This window comes from Sinohyriopsis cumingii, chromosome 3 (genome assembly GCF_028554795.1).
Source record: "Sinohyriopsis cumingii isolate HCF-2022 chromosome 3, ASM2855479v2, whole genome shotgun sequence".
NCBI lineage: Eukaryota > Metazoa > Mollusca > Bivalvia > Unionida > Unionidae > Sinohyriopsis > Sinohyriopsis cumingii.
Genome location: NC_142963.1, coordinates 56,036,014 through 56,059,387, shown reverse-complemented (window position 1 = coordinate 56,059,387; position 23,374 = coordinate 56,036,014). Strand labels below are relative to the sequence as shown.

The following is a 23,374-nucleotide window of genomic DNA, read 5'->3' as shown; positions in this document are numbered from 1 at the left end:
TTAGGGAAGGGGGTGGTGTCACATGTTTGGATCATTTTTTTAAATACAAAGAAAAGCATACATTCTTCAGATGCATTTTATTGAGAAAGAAAAAGATGGAGAATTTTTTAAAATCACTACATAAATCACAAACACTTAAAGTGAAAGGTCACATCTTATTTCTAATCTTTGCATTTAAGAATGCAAAGATGAGATTCACAGAGAATGGAGAAAAATGTAACCAATTTTAACTGACATTATTTTTGGAAGATAAGAGAACACAGATTAGTCTAAAAAGGAACATGTACTCAAATTAAAGATAATATATATGTAGTTAGGGTGTCAGTATTAATTAGTAATTGTACTCCCTGTATATGTATCACTTGCATTCAAAAATGGTGATAAAAAACTAAGATTTACTAACGTAGAAAGAAGGAAACATCTGGCTCAGATCATTACACAAAGGACAGTGGATTGGACAGGTTCTCAATGATGCTTAAATAGGAATATTTGATTTATTCCTATAGTGATTCATTCTGCCATATCTTGTGCAATGCTGGAGGTATATAAACTAGTTATGAGCTGAGCTGTACTTGTATTTAAAATTTTATGCAACATTTTTCCCTACTGCTTGTGCTGGTTGGTTAAAGAAAATAAAGACTTGTCTTAAAAATAAGAAAAAATAAGAAATTTGCTTTTCAATGCCCTCTGACAAAGATGTGTCCCCATTACTTTGTTCATTTTCATGTAAGCACGATTCTTTTAACAAAGTGTAGAATGCCAGTGCTTATTGTGGCACTTTGTAACCAACTGTGATCTGAATGCTGGATCCATTTCATGTGAACACTTGGGTCTACAACTCTATAAATATATTTGATATGTAGCAAGTTTCACGTTGGACTTGTGTCCAGCAGGCTGGATTAGCTCTTGTGGTATGTTCTCTTTCCTTTGACACTATAAAGCCTTCAAAGTGTTGCTTTGCCGTAAATAAAAAAATTAATGAAACCATCCATCAAGTCTTACTGGAGGCCCTTTAAATAAATATCATATTAATGACAAGTGAAGCATGGACAATAGAATGCTTTACATTTTATGTCCATCTCTCTGCCAAGTATGAGAGAAATATTCTCCTGTACTTCAAAAAATTTTATTTTGTAAATTTCTGTCTCATGTCTGACTATCAAAACATATCATGGAAAATGACTAATTTCATTCAAGTATCTTCAGGCAGTGCCTGTAGATGTCAGAAATCATTAAATTGCATCACTTACAATTGCATGTTTTCAATGATGTAATTATGCCTTTGCAATAACCCAAACCCCTATGAAACTTGGGTACATGCTTCTCTAACAACCCCAACATATCCTAGATCTAAAAACAAAGAGCATCAAGGCCATAAAAAAAGCACATAACTCACTTATTTCTGTCACCAATTTATAACTTTATTACTACCAAGCAGTTCCTAACACTGTCACCACATTTGTTTCAAATCTGATGGAAGCATCCATATTTCCATGGATATGCGTTGTCCACACAACAGGATTAATGAAGTTCATAGCATTCTGGATAATTCCAAAACATTTTGTAACACTGAAATGTAAGGGCACATTTTTCCCCGTATTATTTTTCATTTTTTAAATATTTGTTTAAAGCTAGAATTAGACATTGCATACATTAAGTACAGACAACCAAGTGTTGACCTTCTCTGCGTGTTTAGGCCACACCCTTCACTGACTGGGTTTCTCCAGCAACCAGAATGTGAAAATGAGCTGCTTCCTTTACAATGAAAACCTGCATTTGATTTGAATGCAAAGATAGCAATGTTAGGGACTGCCAGGTGACAACTGATTTGGAAACTATAAATCAGTGAATGAAATAAATTTTGTGATTTAGAAATAGGAATATAAACAATGGTGATCTGACTTTCATCTGTTTTCCTGACAGAATGTAGATTGCTATCTAGAAAATACCATAATGATTGTGCAAAACTAACATCCATTGTCAAACTTGGTAACCACACATTTACCTTCATGTGCACTGGTAGATCAGAGTCTACACTGTTTTATTTCCAACTGCACGCAAATAACATAGAGCCTAATCTGCCAGCATATGTCTATGATGGTTGGGGGTGGGTGTGATACATGCACAGAATATGGTGGTAAATATAAAAATGTTATATTCTGGCCAAAGTTTATTAAGAAAAAAAATGAAACAAAAGAATTGCAGGTTATCAAGGCTGAGTGTGCAGTAGAAGGAATACAAGGCATACTGCATATATCCCTGTTCTTGTAGAATTACGTAATTGTACACTATGCCCATAAACATGAATAATATGTATACAAGTATATCTGATATAATTTTCAAAGAAAACAAATGTATTTACAAGTATTAAAAATATGCCTAAGAAACGAATAATTTTATAACATATGACTAATAAAAAAGCTTTAAAAAAGCTATTTGAAAAACTTGCAATATGAGAATACACAAGTATACACGAATATTAGATTGCTCTGTAAGAATAATTAATAAGAAGAAGGCCTAATCATCTGACTGGCAGATATTTCACATGGATAAAAGCAGAATGCATATCAAGTGGGGCAAACAAGTTTACTGTCAACAAGAGATCCTGGAATTCTAATGACTCTCGCCAGGCATTTTTTGCCCCCAAAATAAACATAGTGGCCATATATTTGTGAAATTTAAACAGTTGTAACAAAAAGAAACCACTTATATAAGGATGATGTATAATTTGTTGGGGTTCCATATTTGCTATTGCTTTAGTTCAAGTATTATGCACAAGCTCCACTAGTTTTCTTAAAAACTGTTTATATATTAAAAAAATGTCAGAAAACTATACTTTAGAATTTCATACATCAAAAGTACCAATGTAACGTTATACAAAATTAGACCTTTTTGTGGTCATCTGACAATCAAGTTTTATTGGATAAACAGGTCCGACAAGTCCTGGGAGATAATAACAAAAGTTACGTGTTGTTCTCTTTTTCTTTTTAATTAGGATGTAGGCTACTTATATTTTTTAAATTTCTGATATGTGCTGACACCGTTTTATTTATATTTATAGACACAATAGAAATTGGTAAATTACACGGTTTTTAAAAGTCCCTGAAATGAACTTTCACAACTCATCTGTCCTGTGGTTTTAGAGTGTCTAAGCATTTGGGAAAATATAACGACCAAGCAACTGTCCAACATCCAGCATGTAAAGTTACAAATGGTCATTTGAGATACATATTTGTTGGTCATCCATTTTGAATTTCTGCCTTCAGCATGCATTATATTGATCAGATAACCCTGTATTGACCCTCAAGTTTTACACAAGACAGACCAATGAAGACCATTAGTAAAAGATGTCAATCTTAATTTCAACTTTGCAGTAGTTTTTCATGTACAACGAGTGTCCATTATGAACAGCATTGATCCCAATATACATTTTCAGAAACAGATCTGGATCCATGATGTTTACAGTTATGAGCAAATTGTAAATAAAAGATACATTTTGGTTCTTTCTCTAGCAGCTTACCCAGTGATCAAGAAAATGTTTTGGGCATGTCACAGCTAAATGACCAACCGTACCATATATGCTTGCTTATGAGTCCAACTGCAAACTGCACAGACCCAGATCTGCTATTGCATAATGCGCCAGAAGATCTGGGTTTTTGCAGTTTGTTAGGAATAATCAGTAAAACCAACAGCATAGTTCCTGATGTGCAGGTGCACTACACTATGGCAGATCAGGATCTTTGTTGTCGTTTGACTTGAAAGAGAGCATATATTGCAACTTTTTTAATCTTAAATTAGAATTTCATTTATCTCTATTATTAACTGGCACAATAACTATACAAAATTCTTTGAAAACAGTTGCAAGATACAACTCACTAATGAAGGAATAAAGTCAAATATTGAGGTCTGACAGGCATAAGAAAATATGCTTATCGTTTTAACTACATGATGATGTAAAATGATGGAAAGTCAATTTCATGTCAACTGAGGTGCATAATAAATATCATAGTTTCCTTGAAATGATAAAAACAGCATACAGACATAACATTAGTGAAATATCACCATCATAAATCTTGATATTATTTATTCAACAATGAACAAGGAGGTTTATTGCACATTTACATCAAAGACCTCTGTCGTTACAATAAACATGAGAACACATACAACAAATCAAGAAAATCCAAATATTGCCCACCCACCCCAATGTCCAATCCCATTAAGTAGAGTCCACTATTCATTAAGGTTGAAAGTAAAGGCTTAACACTGAGCATGTTTTAAAACCAGCCGTATCGGTGAATCTTTGATACCCTCACCCCACATACTATGGTGAACTCACCAAATATATGATGATGAAATCAGCTCAGATAGATTTGATCAGGCAGATGTAAAAAATAACCAAGTTTCATGTCTCTGTCTCAAAGCACATTTGAGTAAAAGTGCCAGACCAAGATGGAAATTGATAAGTGACCTTCAAAACATAAAATATTGATATACTTGTAACCTTGACCATGAAGATGGGACCCCACACATGGAATGCAGCACATCTTCTACTGTCCATATAAAAGTGTATAAAATTTCATTATCTTTAACAGCTCACATGTTATGCATGGAAAGCTTATATTATACATGGAAAGCTTGAGTTATGTGTGAAGAGCTCACATGTTATGCATGGAAAGATTATATGTGGAGAGCTCATATGTTACACAGGGAAAGCTTAAGTTATGTGTGGAAAGCTCACACGTTATGCATGGAAAGCTCACACATTATGCATGGAAAGCTTAAGTTACATGTAGAGAGTTCACACATTATGCATGGAAAGCTCAAGTTACATGTCGTTGTTGTAGGGTTTAACGCCATTTTTCAGCACATGACAGGCTATACATGGCGGCCAGTATTAATGGTGGAGGAAGAACCCGGGAAAGAACCACCGACCCTCAAAAAGCTACTGGCAAGCTTTCTCACATACTAAGTTACATGTCGAGTGTTCACACATTATGCATGGAAAGCTTACATTATGTGTGGAAAGCTCACACTATGTTTACAGAGTTCACACATGCATAGAAAGCTTATATTATGTGTAGAGTTCACATGTCATGCATGGAAAGCTTACATTGTGTGTAGAGAATTCACAAGTTATGCATGGAAAGCTTACATATGTGTGGAAGGGAAAATGCTACAGAAACCTAAGATACTGTCAATGACCTTGACACGGCATATATGAGCCATAGCGTGTAGTACAAAAACAAATACAGCAAGTTTTATCCTTTAATCTCAAAGAAGCTGGTCTAGAAGGGAAGGTGAAGTATGAAGAAAATTTAAAATACTGACCAATGACCTTGTCCTTAAAGATACACTTGTGATATGGTGTGTTGATATACAACTATATAAGGTTTCATCTCTTGATCTCAAATGGGTCTTAAATCATAGAGCACAGGAAAGTGTGAAGGAAATTTCTGAAATACTGACCTGTGACCATCACCTTGAAGATAGTACCACCAATGTGGTACACAAAGCACTTTCTAATTATATACAGGTTTCATCCCTTGATCTTTAACAGCTCAGAAGCTGTAGACTGAATTTGGACTTTGTGATGTAAAGTGTCGGGGCAAACTTAAAATAATAGACTGTGATCTTGGTCTTGAAGGCAGGATCTCCGAATGGTATGCCACACACCTTCTAAAGATGGTTCACAGCATACAAGTTTCATTCCTTAATCTCAAATACTTGAAACTTATGATATGGAAGAGAAAGTTCTATGAAAAACTTAAAATACTGAGCTGTGACCTTGAAGACAGTGAGGTATGAGATGCATCTTCTATTGATGATACATGTACAGCAAATTTTATCAATTAATCTCAGATGAGTATAGAGCATCAACAAAAGTGCGACTGAATGATATATAGATACTATGTCTGCCACTTTTCACACAAAGGTGGTGGATGAAAACACTGACTGTAGTCTAGGGTGTGGACACATGTATGGACATACAGATGGCTGTCATAAAGTTATTGCTACATCAAGAATCTGCCAAGATGGGCTTTGAAAAAAAGCTGCCACGAGTCTGCTACTTAATGCATTCTCATGTTTAGCACATTCCCAACTGCAAACTGTGTACATCAAAGTCTATTTCTTCATTCTTATGATTTCAAGCGAACACTGTAGACTCCAGTCTTCCTATTAGCAGTTGGCTTAAAAACCTACTTTTATCAGCTGCATATTTGTCATCTACTGTTACAAACACTGTTGCACCAACCCAGCCTTTTATATTTGAATTAGAGGTGGCTACTTTGAAAGACTTTTCTGCAATCACATGATGTGCCAACAGATTTGGGTTTCTGCAATTTACAGCAATGTGTATACACAGGTACTATTAAGTATGGTATATCATGTCAAGATTTATCCTATCAATTGAAGGAAAAACTAGTTATAAAGCCATCATAAATGGAACATAAAATATAATTTAAAAAGTATCCAAAAAACTTGGTTTAATATTGGTTTAATTCTACTTGTTATGCCCAAACCACTGTGGGCATGCCCAAAAGCTGACCATTACGCCACTGTGGGCATGACCAAAAGCTGTCCAATATACCAATGACGGCATGCCCAAAAGCTGTCCTAAAAACCTTATCTATATATCTAAGAGGTCTAAAACACGGTTGATTTCTTTAAATTATTTAATGTTCAATTCAGATGAATCCTTCATAAAATGCCATTTAATTTTTTCTTGCATTAAAACTGAATTCTTAAAAAATGAGATCTTATTTTTTAATGTTAAGGAAGTGTTAGGAATGTACAACCTTTTGGAAAATACAAATAATATATAAATTCTTTTACTTAATGCACAGTTGTTGTTGTTGTGGGGTTTAACGCCATTTTTCAGTACATGATAGGCTATCCATGGCGGCCAGTATAAATGGTGGTGGAAGAACCCAGGAAAACACCGGGAAGAACCACCAACCCACAAGAAGCTACTGGCAAGCTTTCTCACATGCCCACATTGGCCGATACCTAGACTCGAACCCACACAGAAAGAGGTGAGATGGCAGTGATCCATAACAGAGAGCGCTTTAGACCACTCGGCCATTCGGGGGCCCCCTTAATGCACAGGAAAGTATAGTAAAATCCCACTATCCCAGACTTTTGTTTCCACTTCTTTCAAACAGACCAAAACTGACTTTGATGACTTGCTTCAAAGAATAAAAGTCCAAATGTTTGCAGACTTTGTTGTATGGACATAAAGACAATTTAATAGATGAGGTCTGGATTAACAAGGCATCACTATATACATATGTATGTACAATACCTCCCTGATCATCTGGACACTAGTATTTAGACTAACATTTGGCAAAAAATTGCAGGAAAAACTAAAGATCACCAAAAATGATGAACAAAAAAATCTCCCTGAAAGCTAGTTCAGAAGTATAATGTTTGACCTCTTTCCATTATGAGTTAGTTTGTAACATTACATTTGTATTTACTTGTATCTTTGGTACATCAATACTCCAAGTAAGAGCTGAGGTAAATATAATACGTTTGCTTAGCAGTTTGTACCATCCAATAGACTGGACTAGTCTGTACAGTTGTTACATCTAACAGACTGTACTTACGCAGTCTAGTCTGTACAGTTTAACCATCCAACATCAGACTGTACTTGCACATAATCTAATCTGTATAGTTGTACCATCCAACAGACTGTACTTGATCAAGCCCAATACAAACATTCATACAAACAGCAGACTGTACTTGATCAAAACCAAACACAAACACATAATTTAGCCTGTACAGACATACCAATAGGAGACGATACTCGATCAAAATAAAAATAACCCGATAATCTAGTCGGTATAGCCATACTGATAACTGCCTGTATTTGATCAATTTTGATACAAACTCAAGTCTAATCTGTGCTGTCACACCAGATTCAATATATACCCTGTACACATAATTAGCATGCTGTAGCTGATCAAATTAAATACACAGACTAGTCCAGGCATGCGTGGACCAGATTAGTCATTTTTAAAGTCACCCCCAATGATGAAAACAAGTGGATAAAAGCAAGTCACACGACTTAAAGGCCATCCATTTTGTACATATGCAAACATCTGGCAAAGCATGACCCCTCCCCCTCTCTGTACACATGCATACTTTTTTACCCCCCACCTGCGTACATTCGCTTGACCCCCCCACCCCCCGATTACTAAAGAACGGCCTATATTTGATCCACACAGAAACGAGCAAGGATTAATAATATTAATGTGTTTAATAAAACAGATAGTCCATTGACGTTGAATGTCTGGCTGCATCAAAGAAAAAAGCTGCGCAACTTTAAAAAGTTTGTCTAGTGTCTGCTAAAATTCAAACACCTAGTGAACCCAGTCGAACAGGTTATGTATTAGACAAATTATTATTGAGGTTTCACCTCCTCCCCCCATTTCCTATGCATACGTACATTATCAGTAGACCCACCACCCCATATGCAAGCGTATGCATTTGGGTTACCCCCTCCCTGCCTGGACAGTCCCTTTTCTTTCACATGCCTGAATTGGTCTTTACAGTCATATGAATAAGAGACTGTACCTGATCAAATTCAAAACAAACTGATAATCTAGTTTGTAGAGTTATATCAATAACAGACTGTACTTGTATCAAATTCAGTATAAACACATAATGAAGTTTTCTGAAACATGTATTGCTAAAATGATGCATATGATCATGTGCTGAATGGAGTCAAACTGAAACCAAATACTGTTGAAGAAGAAATGTCAGTGTTATTTAACTTTTACCAATTTATGATTTTTGAAACTTTTGCAAGTCATGGTTACATACATTGCTTTACTAAGTTAAATTTTTAGGATTTTCCATTTTTTTAATACAAAAAATCCAATGGTGACATTTTTTTCATACAATGGTAGGTATTCTAGCAAATTCATCAATTTGAGGATCAACAATACACTGTCCATGACCTGCCTCAAAGTTTTTGGAAAACTGGTCTTGTACACACTGAGAAATGTCCACAAACCAATTAAGATTTGGCCAAATGTACTTGTAAAACAGTTAAGAAAAAAAAACTTTAGGGGTGTGGATACATGGAAAGATGTATGAGTCAACTCCACAGTAAGTGTTCTTAATTTTTTTTCATACTAAGACCGTTTTAATGAATATCATTTGAGTTAATTACTTTTTTATTTAAAATTTCAGTTGGACACATTTTTCCCCTAATAAATGAATCCTTTTACCGATTGCCCAGTTTAATTTATATGTATTTACTATTAAAATAATTTTCCCTTCAAGTCTCTGGCATAATATCCATTCTCTTTTATCAAAGATAGTTTGTATGTTTCATAATAGTAACACATTATATATCCTTAAATTAGTAACAAGAGGGGTATTTATTTGCCTTTCTGATTTAATATCCAGTCAAGGTAAACAGTTCAAATTTAGGTTAACAATTTAGGCCTGATATTGATGACCTCCCTTGAATAGTGGCTCGGGGGGTGGGGGGTCTTCTAGTGACGGTACATATAATACTAGAAACTATAGTAGAACTTTTAAAAGGAAATGACAATAATTCCTCAAATGTTTGAAATGTGAATAAATATCTCAAGTGACATGAATATAATATCTCAATTAACATCTCAAGAAAAAAAACACAATTTAAAGTAATATAATAAAGATTATTATGAACAGTTGGATTACGATCATAAAAAGGACTATGAATTGTATTCCAACTGTTTTTTGTGTAAATTAATATCACTTCTCTAAAAGACATCAGTGTCTCACTTTTTTCAGAAAAACTGCTAGACAGTGGGAATGATTTCATCCACAGCAACACAATGTTTTCTGTTTGTAAGAAAGCCATCTTTCTGAACCAGAACTTTCTGAACTCTGCACAATCAGTAATATTTGGAGTAATTAAAGATATGCTTCAACTATGACCTTAGGTTGCATAAGAAACTTTGATGTCATATGACATTTTCACTTGTGTTCCAAAAGAAACTATAAAAGGTAAATAGTTTTTTATTCTGTACAGCTACGTTGTGGGCATGGTATTAAACATTAAAAGAGAAGAAAATTCCTCAACAATGCTTAATCTTCAGAGAACAGATGCATATCCGAAGAACAGCCGATTGTTGAATAAAAGGAATGTGTTTTCAATTATCTCTATAAGATATGTCTGTAAAGGATAAACTTAGAAAGTTATACTTATTTTTAGCAACATTACTGTGAATGGCACATTATACACCCACCTCGTTTAATATTCCTCTAGGGTATTGTTGACTTTGGAGATTATTGACCAATAGGTTAAAATGACCTTTGGTCAAGGTATGCAATCATGTATCGAACTTACTGTGCTGAAACCACTGTTTTCTTGCAAGACTTACCACTGACCTTAGACCCCAGAATCTACAGGTTTCTGATTTACCCTAAAATCAAGTCATCCACAAAATTTGGTCAAAAAAAAGCTATTCTACATGCTTCTTTGAGTCATAAAGACCTTGACCTCTGACCTCAAAATGAATAAGCTTCATTCAAACCACAAGTGCAAACACTCCTGAAACTTTGGACAGTACATAGTCTACAAAAAAACATTTTCTTCTCTATCAAATAATCTTGATTTACACCCCAAATAAATAGGCTTCTTTCTTACCCAGTGTGTAAATCATCCACAAACATTGGTGAAGGTACAAGGTTAAGAACACAAATTGTATGCAGAAACCAGTTTTCTTCATTTGAAGAGTGACCTTGATCTTTTAAACCAAACTTCAATGGGCTTCTTTCTTACCCCAAATGTAAGCCATCCTCAAAATCAGACCCAGATCTATGATGCAGAACTATTATTATTATGCTGAAACCATTTTTCTTTTTCAGCTACACTGACAACCTTCTGATACCAATATCAATAACCTTCTTCCCAACTCCAAATGCAAACCATCCACAAAATTTGGTCAAGGTCTGTGTTAGTGAACTGATTTTATTGTGAAGAAACAGTCACGGTGACCGCCTTTTGATCCAAACATCAATAGGGTCATTTCTTATTCCAATTGCAAGCCATCCACAACATTTTTGATTCAGATATGTAGAGATAATGTTATTTTGTGGAGACCATTTTTCTTTTTTCAGTCAAAATGACCTTAACCTTTGACAAGAAAATCAATAGGCTTCTTCCTCATCCCAAGTGCAAGTCATCCACAACGTTTGACCACAGGGAGAACTCTAGTTCTTGCTCAGAAATAAATTGATAACAGAGGGACAACATCATAGTAATCTCTGCCTTATTGCAAGAAAATGACCATTATACAAAAGCTGGTTCTACTACTACTGTTGTATTTATTCTAATGTAACTTCTCTATTTTTGCTACAGAGTTACATTCATTACATCATCTTCAGTAACAATATAACTAGCAATGTCCACCATATAACAGTATTCAAGCTTAAAGACACAATGAAAATATACAAGTCTGATTCAGATACATGGATTTATTTCCATTTGAAAGACCCAGGCTTAATTTGCTTTGAGAATATTTTAAACATTCATTTCACGAGTCTCATCATCCCTTCAAGAAAGTATATGTAGAGGTATCAATAATATCAAATGTGAAATTATTACAAAAATGAGACAGTAAGTTCACATTTTGCCACAATTAGTATGCTTAATTTTGCTATTTAAGTCTTCATGCAATTTTGGTTTTTTAATTAGCAGATACAGCATTATTCCAAACATAACATTAAATACATTTGTCAAGCCCTGCCACAATGATACTTGCAGAATTAATCCAATTATACCATATTCATCCCTGTATAATGTCCACCCAAAAAGGCATCAGCAGAATAACATTTATGTCATTTCCATTCAACCATATGGAGAATGAATGGTGCAGACCCAGATCTGCTGGTGTATTACAGGTCACAGATTTTCAATCTTTTGGTGCAAATAGCAAGACACACCTATTCTGCAGATTAATTGCACTGAATATGTACACAAATATGATACACGAATGTTGGTGCACCTAATACACAAGTAAATACGGTATAAAGATAATGGGTACACATAATATGTAAGCGAACCGAATATCGTATAGTGATGCAGATGAATCTAACATGTAAGCAAATAAGATATATGGATGTGGGAGTGCCTAATACATAAGCAAACACAATGTATGGATGTGCGTGTACCTAATATTTAAGTCAAGAACGCATATGGAACTGATTGCACCTAATATGTAACTGAACCCGACATATGCATGTGGGTGTGACAAATATGTCCACCAAGAATGTATATGGATTTAGCAAATTCTAAGTAGGGATGTGGGAGTATTTATATACATTACACACTATCTAAAATCTCTGGGATTCAAGACAAGCTTTTAAATGCAAATAAATCCACTTTTCATAAACCATGTAAACATAATATAAATCCAAACATGCTGATCAAAGCAAACATGACATTCCACTCAAAAACAATCCAAACCACCACAGTGTCATCCATCCCAGGACAGCCTCGGCATTAAAGATGAAACACTCATCATCCAAGGAAAATCATGTGATCATTATCCACCAATCAGCTCACTAAATGCATACTAAAAATGGGTATTAAAATGGTAAATGACAGGTACCATATATACTCACTTATGAGTCCAAATGCAAACTTAACAGACCCAGATCTACCACCATATTATGTAGTGGCAGATCTGGGTCCCTGAAGTTTGATAGGACTAATCAGTAGAACAAACAAATTAGATCCTGATCTGCAGGCACATAAATAATATGGTGAATCATGATCTTGGTTGTTTGCAGTTTGACTATATAAGCGAGTATACATGTATAAAAGATACTTTATATCCAAACACCCAATCATGAACATTAGCATGCAATCAAAAGAAAAGAGTTCATACAAGCTAAAGGGCATACGTATACAATACAAGCTGATTCAGTGATAGTATTGAATACATACATTAAAATATTTACATATACAAGCAAATATTAATGATAAAAATATCAAGAAAATATAATCATATGAGAATAGAGTAAAATTATAAGAAGTTCTTAAACACAGCATGATGTTCTGTTTAATAGAACAGTGGGATTTATTTCTGATTATAACATAAAGGGCCTTCCTTCCTAAAAGGATTCCACACCAGTTTCAAATTATTATTCTTACCCTTTCATTTGTTTTCTAACAAGTTAATTCTGATAATGGAAATCAGACCAACAATCGCATGTATGTACACAAGTGACAAATTCCATATCTTCCATTTTAAAGTCTTCTCCCTTAATTTCTATCTTGCCCATACTAGCGTGATGAAAACAAAATTGCAGATAGGTTTACAAATGACTTTAGTTTGAACACAAAGTTAAAAAAATTATGACTTTTCCTTAGATACTTTTGCTGGCACACTGCTATACGCTATAAATCCACTGTAAGTTTCTTTTCATCCAAGATCAAAGATGGACATATCTGATATGACTGACTGAACCAAACAAGATGGCAAACAGCATCAAGGCATGTATTCTGAATGTCTGATGGTGTTTTTCACCAAGAGCAAATAATAACAGAAAAGAGCCTGTACAATTCAGATGACTGACTCTTCCACAATCCCTGACCACCAATCAACTTCAAGAGGTGGTACAGGTCGAAGGTTAAAGGCCATGACCATCATCATGCACATGACACGTAGAATATCTAATTCAAGAAATGGGAAAAATCTTCAGTAACACCTATCAAAGAGGAAAAATGTGGCTATTCCTTCCTTCAAATTAGAAGACGAAAACTTTGCTGATTGGCTGCTGTATGAGTCTCAGAGTGCTGAGAAGCTTCAACTCCAAATGAGCAATTATTAAAATGAGAAAAGAATCAAAGCCCTGATGGAGGCTGAATTTGGACATTTGAAGACTTCAGCATTTGTCAACTGGTACTGTTGGAGAACCAGACCTATGAAAATGGACATTCTGCCACTTTCCATCCTTCTTGTGCCAAACTCGGGATTCTTCACTCTGTTTGGTGGCTGGCAGTCCATTCCTGAGAAGAAAGATAATGGAACCATAACTACATTGTTCAGTATGTTCTGTAAATCCATACTTCAATGAAGTTTCTGAAATCAATTCTCTATGTGACAAAATAAAACAAACATAATCATCATACTTATTATTTGTAAAAGAAATTTAGTGGAAAGAAGTGATAAGAATAATGTTTAGTATGGACAAGATTTCTGTACTAAATAATGAACCAAACTCAAATGTTAATCAACTCAATCTGCACCAGAGGTGTATTACACAGCTTATAATAACTGAAATTAGTAAAGACGTCAATAATTACAGTCTTACAAATAAATGAGCAGCTGTAAAGAGAGTGCTAACTGAAGAAAAAAAATGTACGAAATTAAAAAGCAAACTTTTTTTGACAAAAAATTAATCCTGGCAAGCCATTTGCTAATCTGTTAGATAAACAAAAAAATTGAAGTCATTGATAAGCTTCTAATTCTTGCAGCCTCATGTACTAAAATCTTTAGCAAATTTTCACAAAAGAAGTCAAATAAAAATTAATCTGTATGTATGTATGTATGTATGTATGTATGTATGCATGTATGTATGTATGGATGGATGGATGGATGGATACATTCATGTGTACATGTGTTTATGTGTCTAGAACAAAAACAGTCAATGAGAATTGTATGGACAGGAGTATGATCACAATGGCAATCAACTCGACTATTATTTCCCATTCAAAACTGTCGATATACATATTTATGAAATTTATTGGCAACTGTACATTTAATTTCAAGAAAAACATGAATAACAATTCATATTGACAATTGTTCAGTCAAACGATCACAACCCTAAATGACAATTCAGTTTTGTTTTCTGATAAGAAGCGAGATGCTGTGTCCTTGTTTCTTTCTCTCAAATCATAAAAGCATAATCTGTTCTTGATTCACAAGTGTTGAAGGTTTACCAGTATCTCAAGCTCTCAAAATTAAATTCAAATGAATACATCCCTACTGGGTTTTAAACATGATGATCTGCAGGTTCACAATCATGATAACTAAAAGCAATACAGTTATGCAAATTGCTAGCAGACAAACTGTTAGCATGATTCTATACTTTTTTGTCTTTATTTAACAGAAATTCAAAGCAATCTATACACTGTCTTTGCAACAGATATTGGTCATAGTGATCAGCCAAGATTTATCTTACATGGAAAAAGAGATGAAACAGAAATACAACAATTTAATTCCAAGTAGTAAGTACTATAATAATATAAAAAAATTAAAGAATTGTTATTATTTTTACTCTGATTTTCCAATTATGTGCTAATGTCTTAAGCACTAATGGCAATATACTCTATCAACAATGGTACATATTTACCTGGATATACAATACACAACTCCCTTACTGCCTTGTATATAACCCCAAGAGCCAGATGGAATTCTAACAGAGTCTACTGTGACCTTTATCTAGGAGCAGACTAAGGCAGATTTTCAGGTTGTAAATTTAGGATTTGATTTGGGAAAGGTGTCGTTGATTTTATACAAGGTCAAATGGACTGAATAAAGTATTTATATAGGCAAGCAATTAATGACTTGATTACCTTCCTACATGAAGCTTAATTACAACAGCAGTTTCAAAGTTAAAAAAATAATCATGTGGCATTGAATTCCAAAGATAAGAGAAAATCTCTCTCTCCTAATTATGAATGGAGCTTCTTGTTCAGTAAAAAAAAAATCTATTAAAGAAAAGAAATCTTCACAATCATACAGTCAAACCCACTTATCTTGACCTCAGTTATCTCAAGAAACTGTGCATGTCAAGCGTTGTGGTCCTGTCCTAAAAAAAATCCTTTGTTATGCTAAGTTTTCCCTGTTTATCTTGATGGTTGTTATGTTGGTAAACTTGTTATGTTGGGCATAAGTTTCAGTCCGAAGTAACACGTGGACCCGCTTAATTTGACAAAATACAACTTTTGATGTCCATCTCTGAGAAATTTTTACAAGATCCAGTACCTCATACTCACAAGGATGGAAAAAGTCATTACAAGAGCAAATTTTACCAGTACAAATGCTAATCAATGAATCTCATCAATGCATGGCAAATTTTACCAGTACAAATGCTAATCAATGAATCTCATCAATGCATGGCAAATTTTACCAGTATAAATGCTAATCAACAGATCTCATCAATGCATGGTTTATCACTTTCTGGAGAGTGGAGAAAATTAATTTTTTAAAAAGACTTTGGATTAAGGAAAATGAATGAATGCGTTTCTGACCTAAACAGCAGCTACACTCATAATGGACACAGTCACATGTCAACATTACTACAATATAGTTCATTCCACAGCATCTCGAATTTTACATTATATATTTAGAACAAATTAGGTACTTTAGCTATATTTAATGACGCTAACCTGAAAATTGACAGAATTACAGATATGATAAAATTCACGATGCTTTGTGCAACAAACTATAGCATAATCCCATTCTAATATTGTCACGGTCAGTCACCAACTGAATCCATATACAAATTAACAACTCTAGTTCAGAGTTCACTTATAAAGAAAATAGTTGAGGTGTTTCCATGCTTGGTGAGTGTAAGCCTACAATTTCAGCATGGCTATATCATCTGACTTACAATCATCTATAAATAGAAACTGTCAAAATTACAAAACAAGCTGGTAACCCACACACACACACACACACACACACACAAAATAATCAACTGGTTATTAATTTGTTTTGAACAAGTGTAAATAAAATCAGAAATGGTATTTGTTTTAAAAATCCATAGCTCCCAAATTTTGTTCTTTAAATTAAAGTTGTCCATTGCTATGCCATAATTACAGATTCTTCAACCCAAACAGAATGAAGCTGAAAGTGACTGGTAGGAGTAACATCAGTGAAACAGAAAAAGGAGTGATTTCATTTGTATTGTTTTATCTTGATGCTGAATCGAGTATCAAAGCCTTGCAATTCATCAAAGTGAAATGCTGACTATCCTTCTTGGGCTCAGTTGTTGCAGATGGTCATTGATCAAAGTCAGGAAGTATATGGGCTATAACTGTATGAACTGAATAAGTCAGCTTCTTACAGAATCTGATGTCGAGACAGTTAATTTTGAAAACTTTAAACACATTTACACTTTGTCGGTACATGAATACAGACATCCTCATCTTTTTTCCAGTAGAGAGGCAATTTTTCTGGGTAAAAATAAACATACCAGTGTAAAGAAACCTCTGGTGATAAAGAAAAGTGATCGATTTTTACATACAATTTTGGTCACTTACATTTCGCTACTAGTTAAAGTCAACACTAACAAAAGAAAATACTTCTTAAAAAAGTACAGTCCTACATGTATGTGTACTTAAATATGTTTAGATTTCGGTCAGCATGACAAACCTAATGTGTTGATGAGGCTACAAAAGGGGTAAGGCTATTCACAGGGAAATAAAAACAACTTTACACCACTGACATTGTTACAGTAACATAAGTGATGTAAAACCATGTGATATGTTACTTAATCTCATTTAAAAGACTTCCAATCTTTTTTTCCGCAACCAGGCAGGACTGAATTATTATTTTTATTAAGCTTTAGAAATGCCATTTGTTTTTAGAAACAAAGCTCCTCATTTTTGGTGCTTTAGATGCATAATCATTGTTCAGCTAAAGATTTGTCAACATAACCCTGATATCTTGGGACTTGGTTATGTCAACGAATCTTTGACACCCGCAACATAATTGAGATAACTGGGTTTGACTGTATTACTCATACATTCTTACACTGTGACTTGCATCTTAACTAACTGGGTGTATTTGTAAGCAACTGCTCACAAAAAGCTTAGTACTATATGTGTATCAAGTGTGTATATAAAAAAGTAGTCCACATATACAGAGATTTTTCTGTTTTATGCAGTCATGTACATAAATCTTGTGACACCCTCACACTCTCCTTGATGTGAATTCAACCTATACTTTCAAAAAGAAAAAAAATGGCACAGGGATTTAGGTTATGATACTGCAACTATGAAACACCCTTCTTGTTAATGGTATGACTAATTTGTTCATCAGTGTGGGGCTGGAAGAATGAGTTTAAAGGCACCTCAAAAATGACTTGGCCGACCCAAATAGGTTAATGCAAGTCTTCATTGAAACAGGAATTTGGCACCCACCAGAGGTTCACAAGGGAAGGAGGGAGAGCAAGTTATCAATGGTTGGAGTGATGCTTTGGGGAGGAGACACCATATTTTCTCTCTTCTCTCCCATCATGCCTGCCTGCAGAAGTTAGGGGCCTATGTCTGCCTATAACTCATTTGGCCAAGAGAAGGTTGCTGTTGCTAAGAATTACCCCTGCAGTCTTTCTGTCAATGATCATCCCTTCTCTGGTATACCCCGATTGGTTTTGCATGGAGATAGGGACATGCATATAAAGTTGAAGGAGCAACCCCCATGACAACTGTTTTCTCACTGCCACAATTCAACCCAGAAAGAGAAGGGTGAACTAAAGGGGAGGAAACGATGCATTTTAAAAGTGTGTGTGATTAGGATTTTTAACGTAGTTTAAAAAAATTTCAGTCATATTGCTACGATGTCTGCAGTGTGACAGTTTATAGTGATGTCTAATACTGGGGCAACTGTATGTTGGTATGAAACAAGTTTTTATTTTAGAAACATAATCTTTTACATTTTGACAAGAAGCCCTTAAAAATTGTATACCTTTATAATAAATTTAAAAAAACAGGAGGACTGAAAAAAAATTTAAATTTGCTTCTGCAGATTTCAAAGAAAATATTTTCTAAACATTCGTCCTTGGGACAAGTGAGCTGTAATATGTACTCGTCTTTGTTATCACTTTACTCAAGCCCATACACTGATCACTACACTAATTACACTAAAACCAAATACCACTGGTACCCAACCAAAGCTGGACACTAGATGGCTTTAAACTGCAGTCTACTCTCTGAGCATAATATTTTCATGATCTGTGATTTCATTTCAGTATTAAGTTTGCATCACGTGCCTGTGTAAAAGAAAAACAAGTCTGCTTCCTTTGTGACATGTTCTGACTTACAAAAAGTAAGCAAAATAGGCAAAAGTAATCGATAATTGACAATGCAAGATGTGTTCAACTTCAGGGCCTTGTCAAGGGTAGAACATGCACACAGCTATTCTCCTGCAGCATCGAATTAGCCCAGGCAAAGAGTAAGCAGTAATCTTCTCATCAGTACAACCAATCATATACAGCCAGGATGAGAGGGGTGATTATGTTGAACTCTCCTTATGTCTGGTTGGTTCCCTAAGATCTCCTTTCAATGTTATATGACGATGGACTGCACATTTAATGCAGTCATTGTCAACCACACCCACAACAGGGAATTTTACCATGAAAGTTACCCCAACAGTCAGATGATTTCTACATATTAAGCTGGGTCTGAAAGTAAACTTCACCCCAAAGGTGAGTTGGTGGTGTCAAAGGTTACTACTGATGACACGCCCAGTGTGAATTACCAATAATATGCAAAGATGTATCACAATACATCTTGTAAAATTATACATCTCAAAAGGAGAACCAGTCTTCCTATCTTCTGCATAAGAAAAGATAATGATATGGAGCAGATTAAGGAGTAACCAGTCTACTTGACCAATCTGCTTACTTGACCACTTCGACTTACTGTGCCAAAAATGTACTAGACTAGCAACTTTAAACATGTTGTCATCCAGATTAGTTACAAGTAAAGATGTTGACTTTGATTTAAGAACTGGATGTCTGACAATCCAAAAACAGATTATGCTGCAAAAATCTACTGCAGGATGTATTTATTGAAAGGCAACATGGACTAGATACCCTGTTATCTCTGTTGATGTAATTTTCTAGTTGTTCCATTATCATTCTGATGGTTTCCATGGCAACTAGCTGATCATTTGTACTCACCATTCTGAATTTAAGCAAACTTGGAGCACCATACAATTCAATAGTCTGCCTGATGCCACGCATATAAAAAATTCTTCAGACATGAAAAACAGAGCAAAAATGTCGCTATTTTCTACCTACCTGTCTATGTACTGTGTAAGTCGGATGTAAGCAATGCAGGCAGCATCGTCACCCAGGAGGTGTACAGTTGGATTGAGGATACTTGTATTCATAGCTTTGTTGTTCTTTGACAAAACTGAAATGGCAAACAGTGTCAAATTTACTTCAAAAGATATATACTCAGTCAGATATTGTGAAATGTAGTACAAAATCATAAATGTAGTATAAATGTAGTATAAAAACATAAATGTAGTATAAGAAATTGTAAAAAAATGTGAGAACATCAATATACTTATTAAATGTCACAGAAAATGTGTCATTTTTGGTTTGGATAAGCTTCAGTTTCAATACTATACTACTGGTTACATTAGTTTTCTCTATAACTATTTCTTTATAAGATTATTTTTTCTTCAGAAAAGTTAACTTCACACAAAGTACTTTCTTTCACTCTACTGCTTTAAAAAATAGTTGCTGACCTACAAAAAGCAGACTTACTACCTCAAATAAAATAAAGATCTTTAATTTTATTTTTCATCAGGCAGAGGTGACAAAAAATATTCCTTGGCCTGGTAAACCAATTATACTGAAAGAAATTCTAATTTAAATGACCGTCCTTGAGAGAACCACACATGAATAAACCAATATGAATCTTCACTTCTAAAATGAAACCTTAACTTGTTAAAGCAAATGTACACACCACATAAAACTGACGATATTTCCATTCATGAACAGTACATATTAGGTCGCTTATTTGTTCATCCAATTAAGAACTTTCAAGATGGCCATTTACACATTTTCTGTTCATGTTCATCAGCATTACAAATGCATTAATTAGTTCATGAACTGATAAAGAGCTGTTGCAGTCATCCTCTTTTCAATTCATTGATTGATCCTGTCAGGATGAAGTCATATGTGGAACGTTTGTTCAGGGAAATCTCCAAAAGCCGATTAAGCTGGTCAACATTTAATCAGCATCTTTGTCTAATTTTAATCTGGCATGAAAATCCATATGTATGCCCAAAACTTGAATCAGCAATACACATCCAATCTGCATGAGCCTTGTCACATTTAAAAACTGCATATGCAGCAAAGTTTTATGGAAGTGCTGAGGTAAATCATTCATTGCCAACCACATGTTTAACAACTGCACACTTATGCAAAACAGCATGCACAGTAACAGCTCAATGTCAGTGTCTTCTCTTTATTCTCTGTAATAATTGAGCATCATTTCCATTTTATTGTTTCCATATCTTCCCATGATGGATAGATCATATGGATCAAATTGGGAGGTTCAAAGACAGTAAATACATCAAACATTCTTGCTGTTTGGAAAATGTCCCTCGATACTGACATGAAAAATTCAGGCATATTCCACTGTATTCATTTTCAAGTGTCCACTGTCTATATTTCTTTGGAAGTCAGATCCACAAAACTCATCACTTTTACATGTTGCCTCTAGAAATTCAGATATGTGGGACCCATAACATGGATTCTATTGGGCTTGGATTGACTAAAGAAATGCATCATCTGTGTCAGGCATTTGTGTGTAACTAAGATCCGTATTCTGTAAGGTGTTGCTTTACATGCCAATCTGTCCAAAAACGTTACCAAGGAAGTGAGTCACAAAGCGAAATATGTAGGAAGTCAGGCCATGATAACCAAAGCAGACTCCATTTAAAACAAACATGACAGTGAAAGCCAAGAGCTCCACACATCAATGCTGCAGTCATGGAAAGATAGAGCACATCATGAATCTGTTGCCATTAAAACACCAACAAGAAGCCTAATGGACCTTTGACTGTTCATCTGGTTGACTTCTGCCCAACAGCCAAATGCAAAAGGAGTTGGCCAAGATGTCTGGGTCAATGTGACACTTTTTGATGAAATTTCATTCCATACTGTTGACTGCATACACATGAAATCAGCTGAGAGGATTCTGAGTAAAAGCCATTTAAACATTTTTCTATATTTAGTAAGTGACCGTACTGTTGGCAGACTGGCATCTTTTGTACAAATCTAGAGGTTTCATGGATGCTTTCTGTTAAGTTCAGTAAAATTCTGTTTTGAATTTTTTTAAACCATTTTTTTAATACCACTGACCACATTTATTGGCTGATTGTACAAAAACCTGGGTGCCCTTTATACCAGTATCTTTCTGTGCAATTTAGGTAAAAATCTGTTCAGCAGTTTTTGATAAAAACATTCTTCCATATATTTCCACTTCTTCCTAATGGTAATTATATTTGACAGATCTTCACCAAAAGCAAAAATCTGGTAGGTCTTTATGATGGGGTCCTTTCTCTCAATTTTCATCAAATTTTACTCAGTGGTTAGGAGAAGAATTCAAACATTTTTCTAATTTCTACAACAGTGGCCGTATCTGATGGCAAATCAGCATTATTGGTAAAAATGTGAAAGGTTTCCATGTCAGGAGGTTTTATGTCCAATCTTGAGTTATTTTTGAGAAAAAGTAATTTAAAGGTTTTTATACTTTTAACAATGGTGGCCATAGTTGACGGTCAACATGAACAATTTGCATAAATCGAAAAGGTTTTCATGCCAAGGTGCTTTGTCAATTTTGTTCAACAACATTTAGCATTTTTAGTAACAGTGATTTTTCTATTTTCAGGTACAGCAGCCATATTTGAAGGTGGATCAGCATCATTTGTACAAACTTGAAAGGTGTTCTAAATTCAGAAATGTCTTCATATTTATAAAAACTGGAATCTGAGACTGAATCAGTTATCTTGTATGCCCTTTTAGAAATGTCTGTACATAAAATATTGGTAAACTTAAGTGGCTATTTGGTAAAATCTTTTCTGATTTCAAATTTTACATACAGATGCACACGCATGCACACATGCTAGTTTCTGACTCCTGACTTTCAACATACCATGATCAAAGTAGAACTTGTGGAAGTCCAATCCAAAAATAAGGTTCCCTAGTGTTTCAGGTTCAAAACATGTGATACCAGGATCTGTAAGTCGCCTGAAAAAACAAAAGAAATAAGTTAAAGGCAGAATCTAACACTCATAAAACCCAAGTCTAACACTCACAATACCAAGCCTAACACAATACCAAGTCTAACACTTGCAATACCGAGTCTAACACTCACAATACTGAGTGTTTAACACTCAATACTGAGTCTAACGCCAACAATACTGAGAGTATACCCATAACACTTCCAACAATGACTTATAACACTAACAATACTCTAACAGTCTTATGTTTCACACTAAAAATGTTTGCAATTACTATGAATTCACCTATTTTCATTGCTATCTATTTTCATGATTATTTATCTGCACTTATATTCACGGATTTGTGAAGGAGACCTATGGTTTCCACTGAAGGA

At 34.6% G+C, this 23,374-nt stretch overlaps 1 protein-coding gene across 7 annotated transcripts in view; it reads right to left on the bottom strand.

The window, feature by feature from the left end:
* Nucleotides 1-62: 62 nt before the first annotated feature.
* Nucleotides 63-23,374, bottom strand: part of LOC149802889 (calcium/calmodulin-dependent protein kinase type II subunit delta-like) — a 298,291-nt gene continuing 274,979 nt past the window's right edge. For all 7 annotated transcript variants that reach the window (XM_089952362.1, XM_089952367.1, XM_089952361.1 and 4 more), the window contains 3 exons: nt 22,913-23,007; nt 20,041-20,155; nt 63-14,017 (listed from right to left, as the gene is read on the bottom strand). In XM_089952362.1, the coding sequence (XP_089808488.1) occupies nt 13,894-14,017; nt 20,041-20,155; nt 22,913-23,007 (334 nt within the window). In that variant the 3' untranslated portion in view covers nt 63-13,893. The remainder of the gene's footprint in view (nt 14,018-20,040; nt 20,156-22,912; nt 23,008-23,374) is intronic.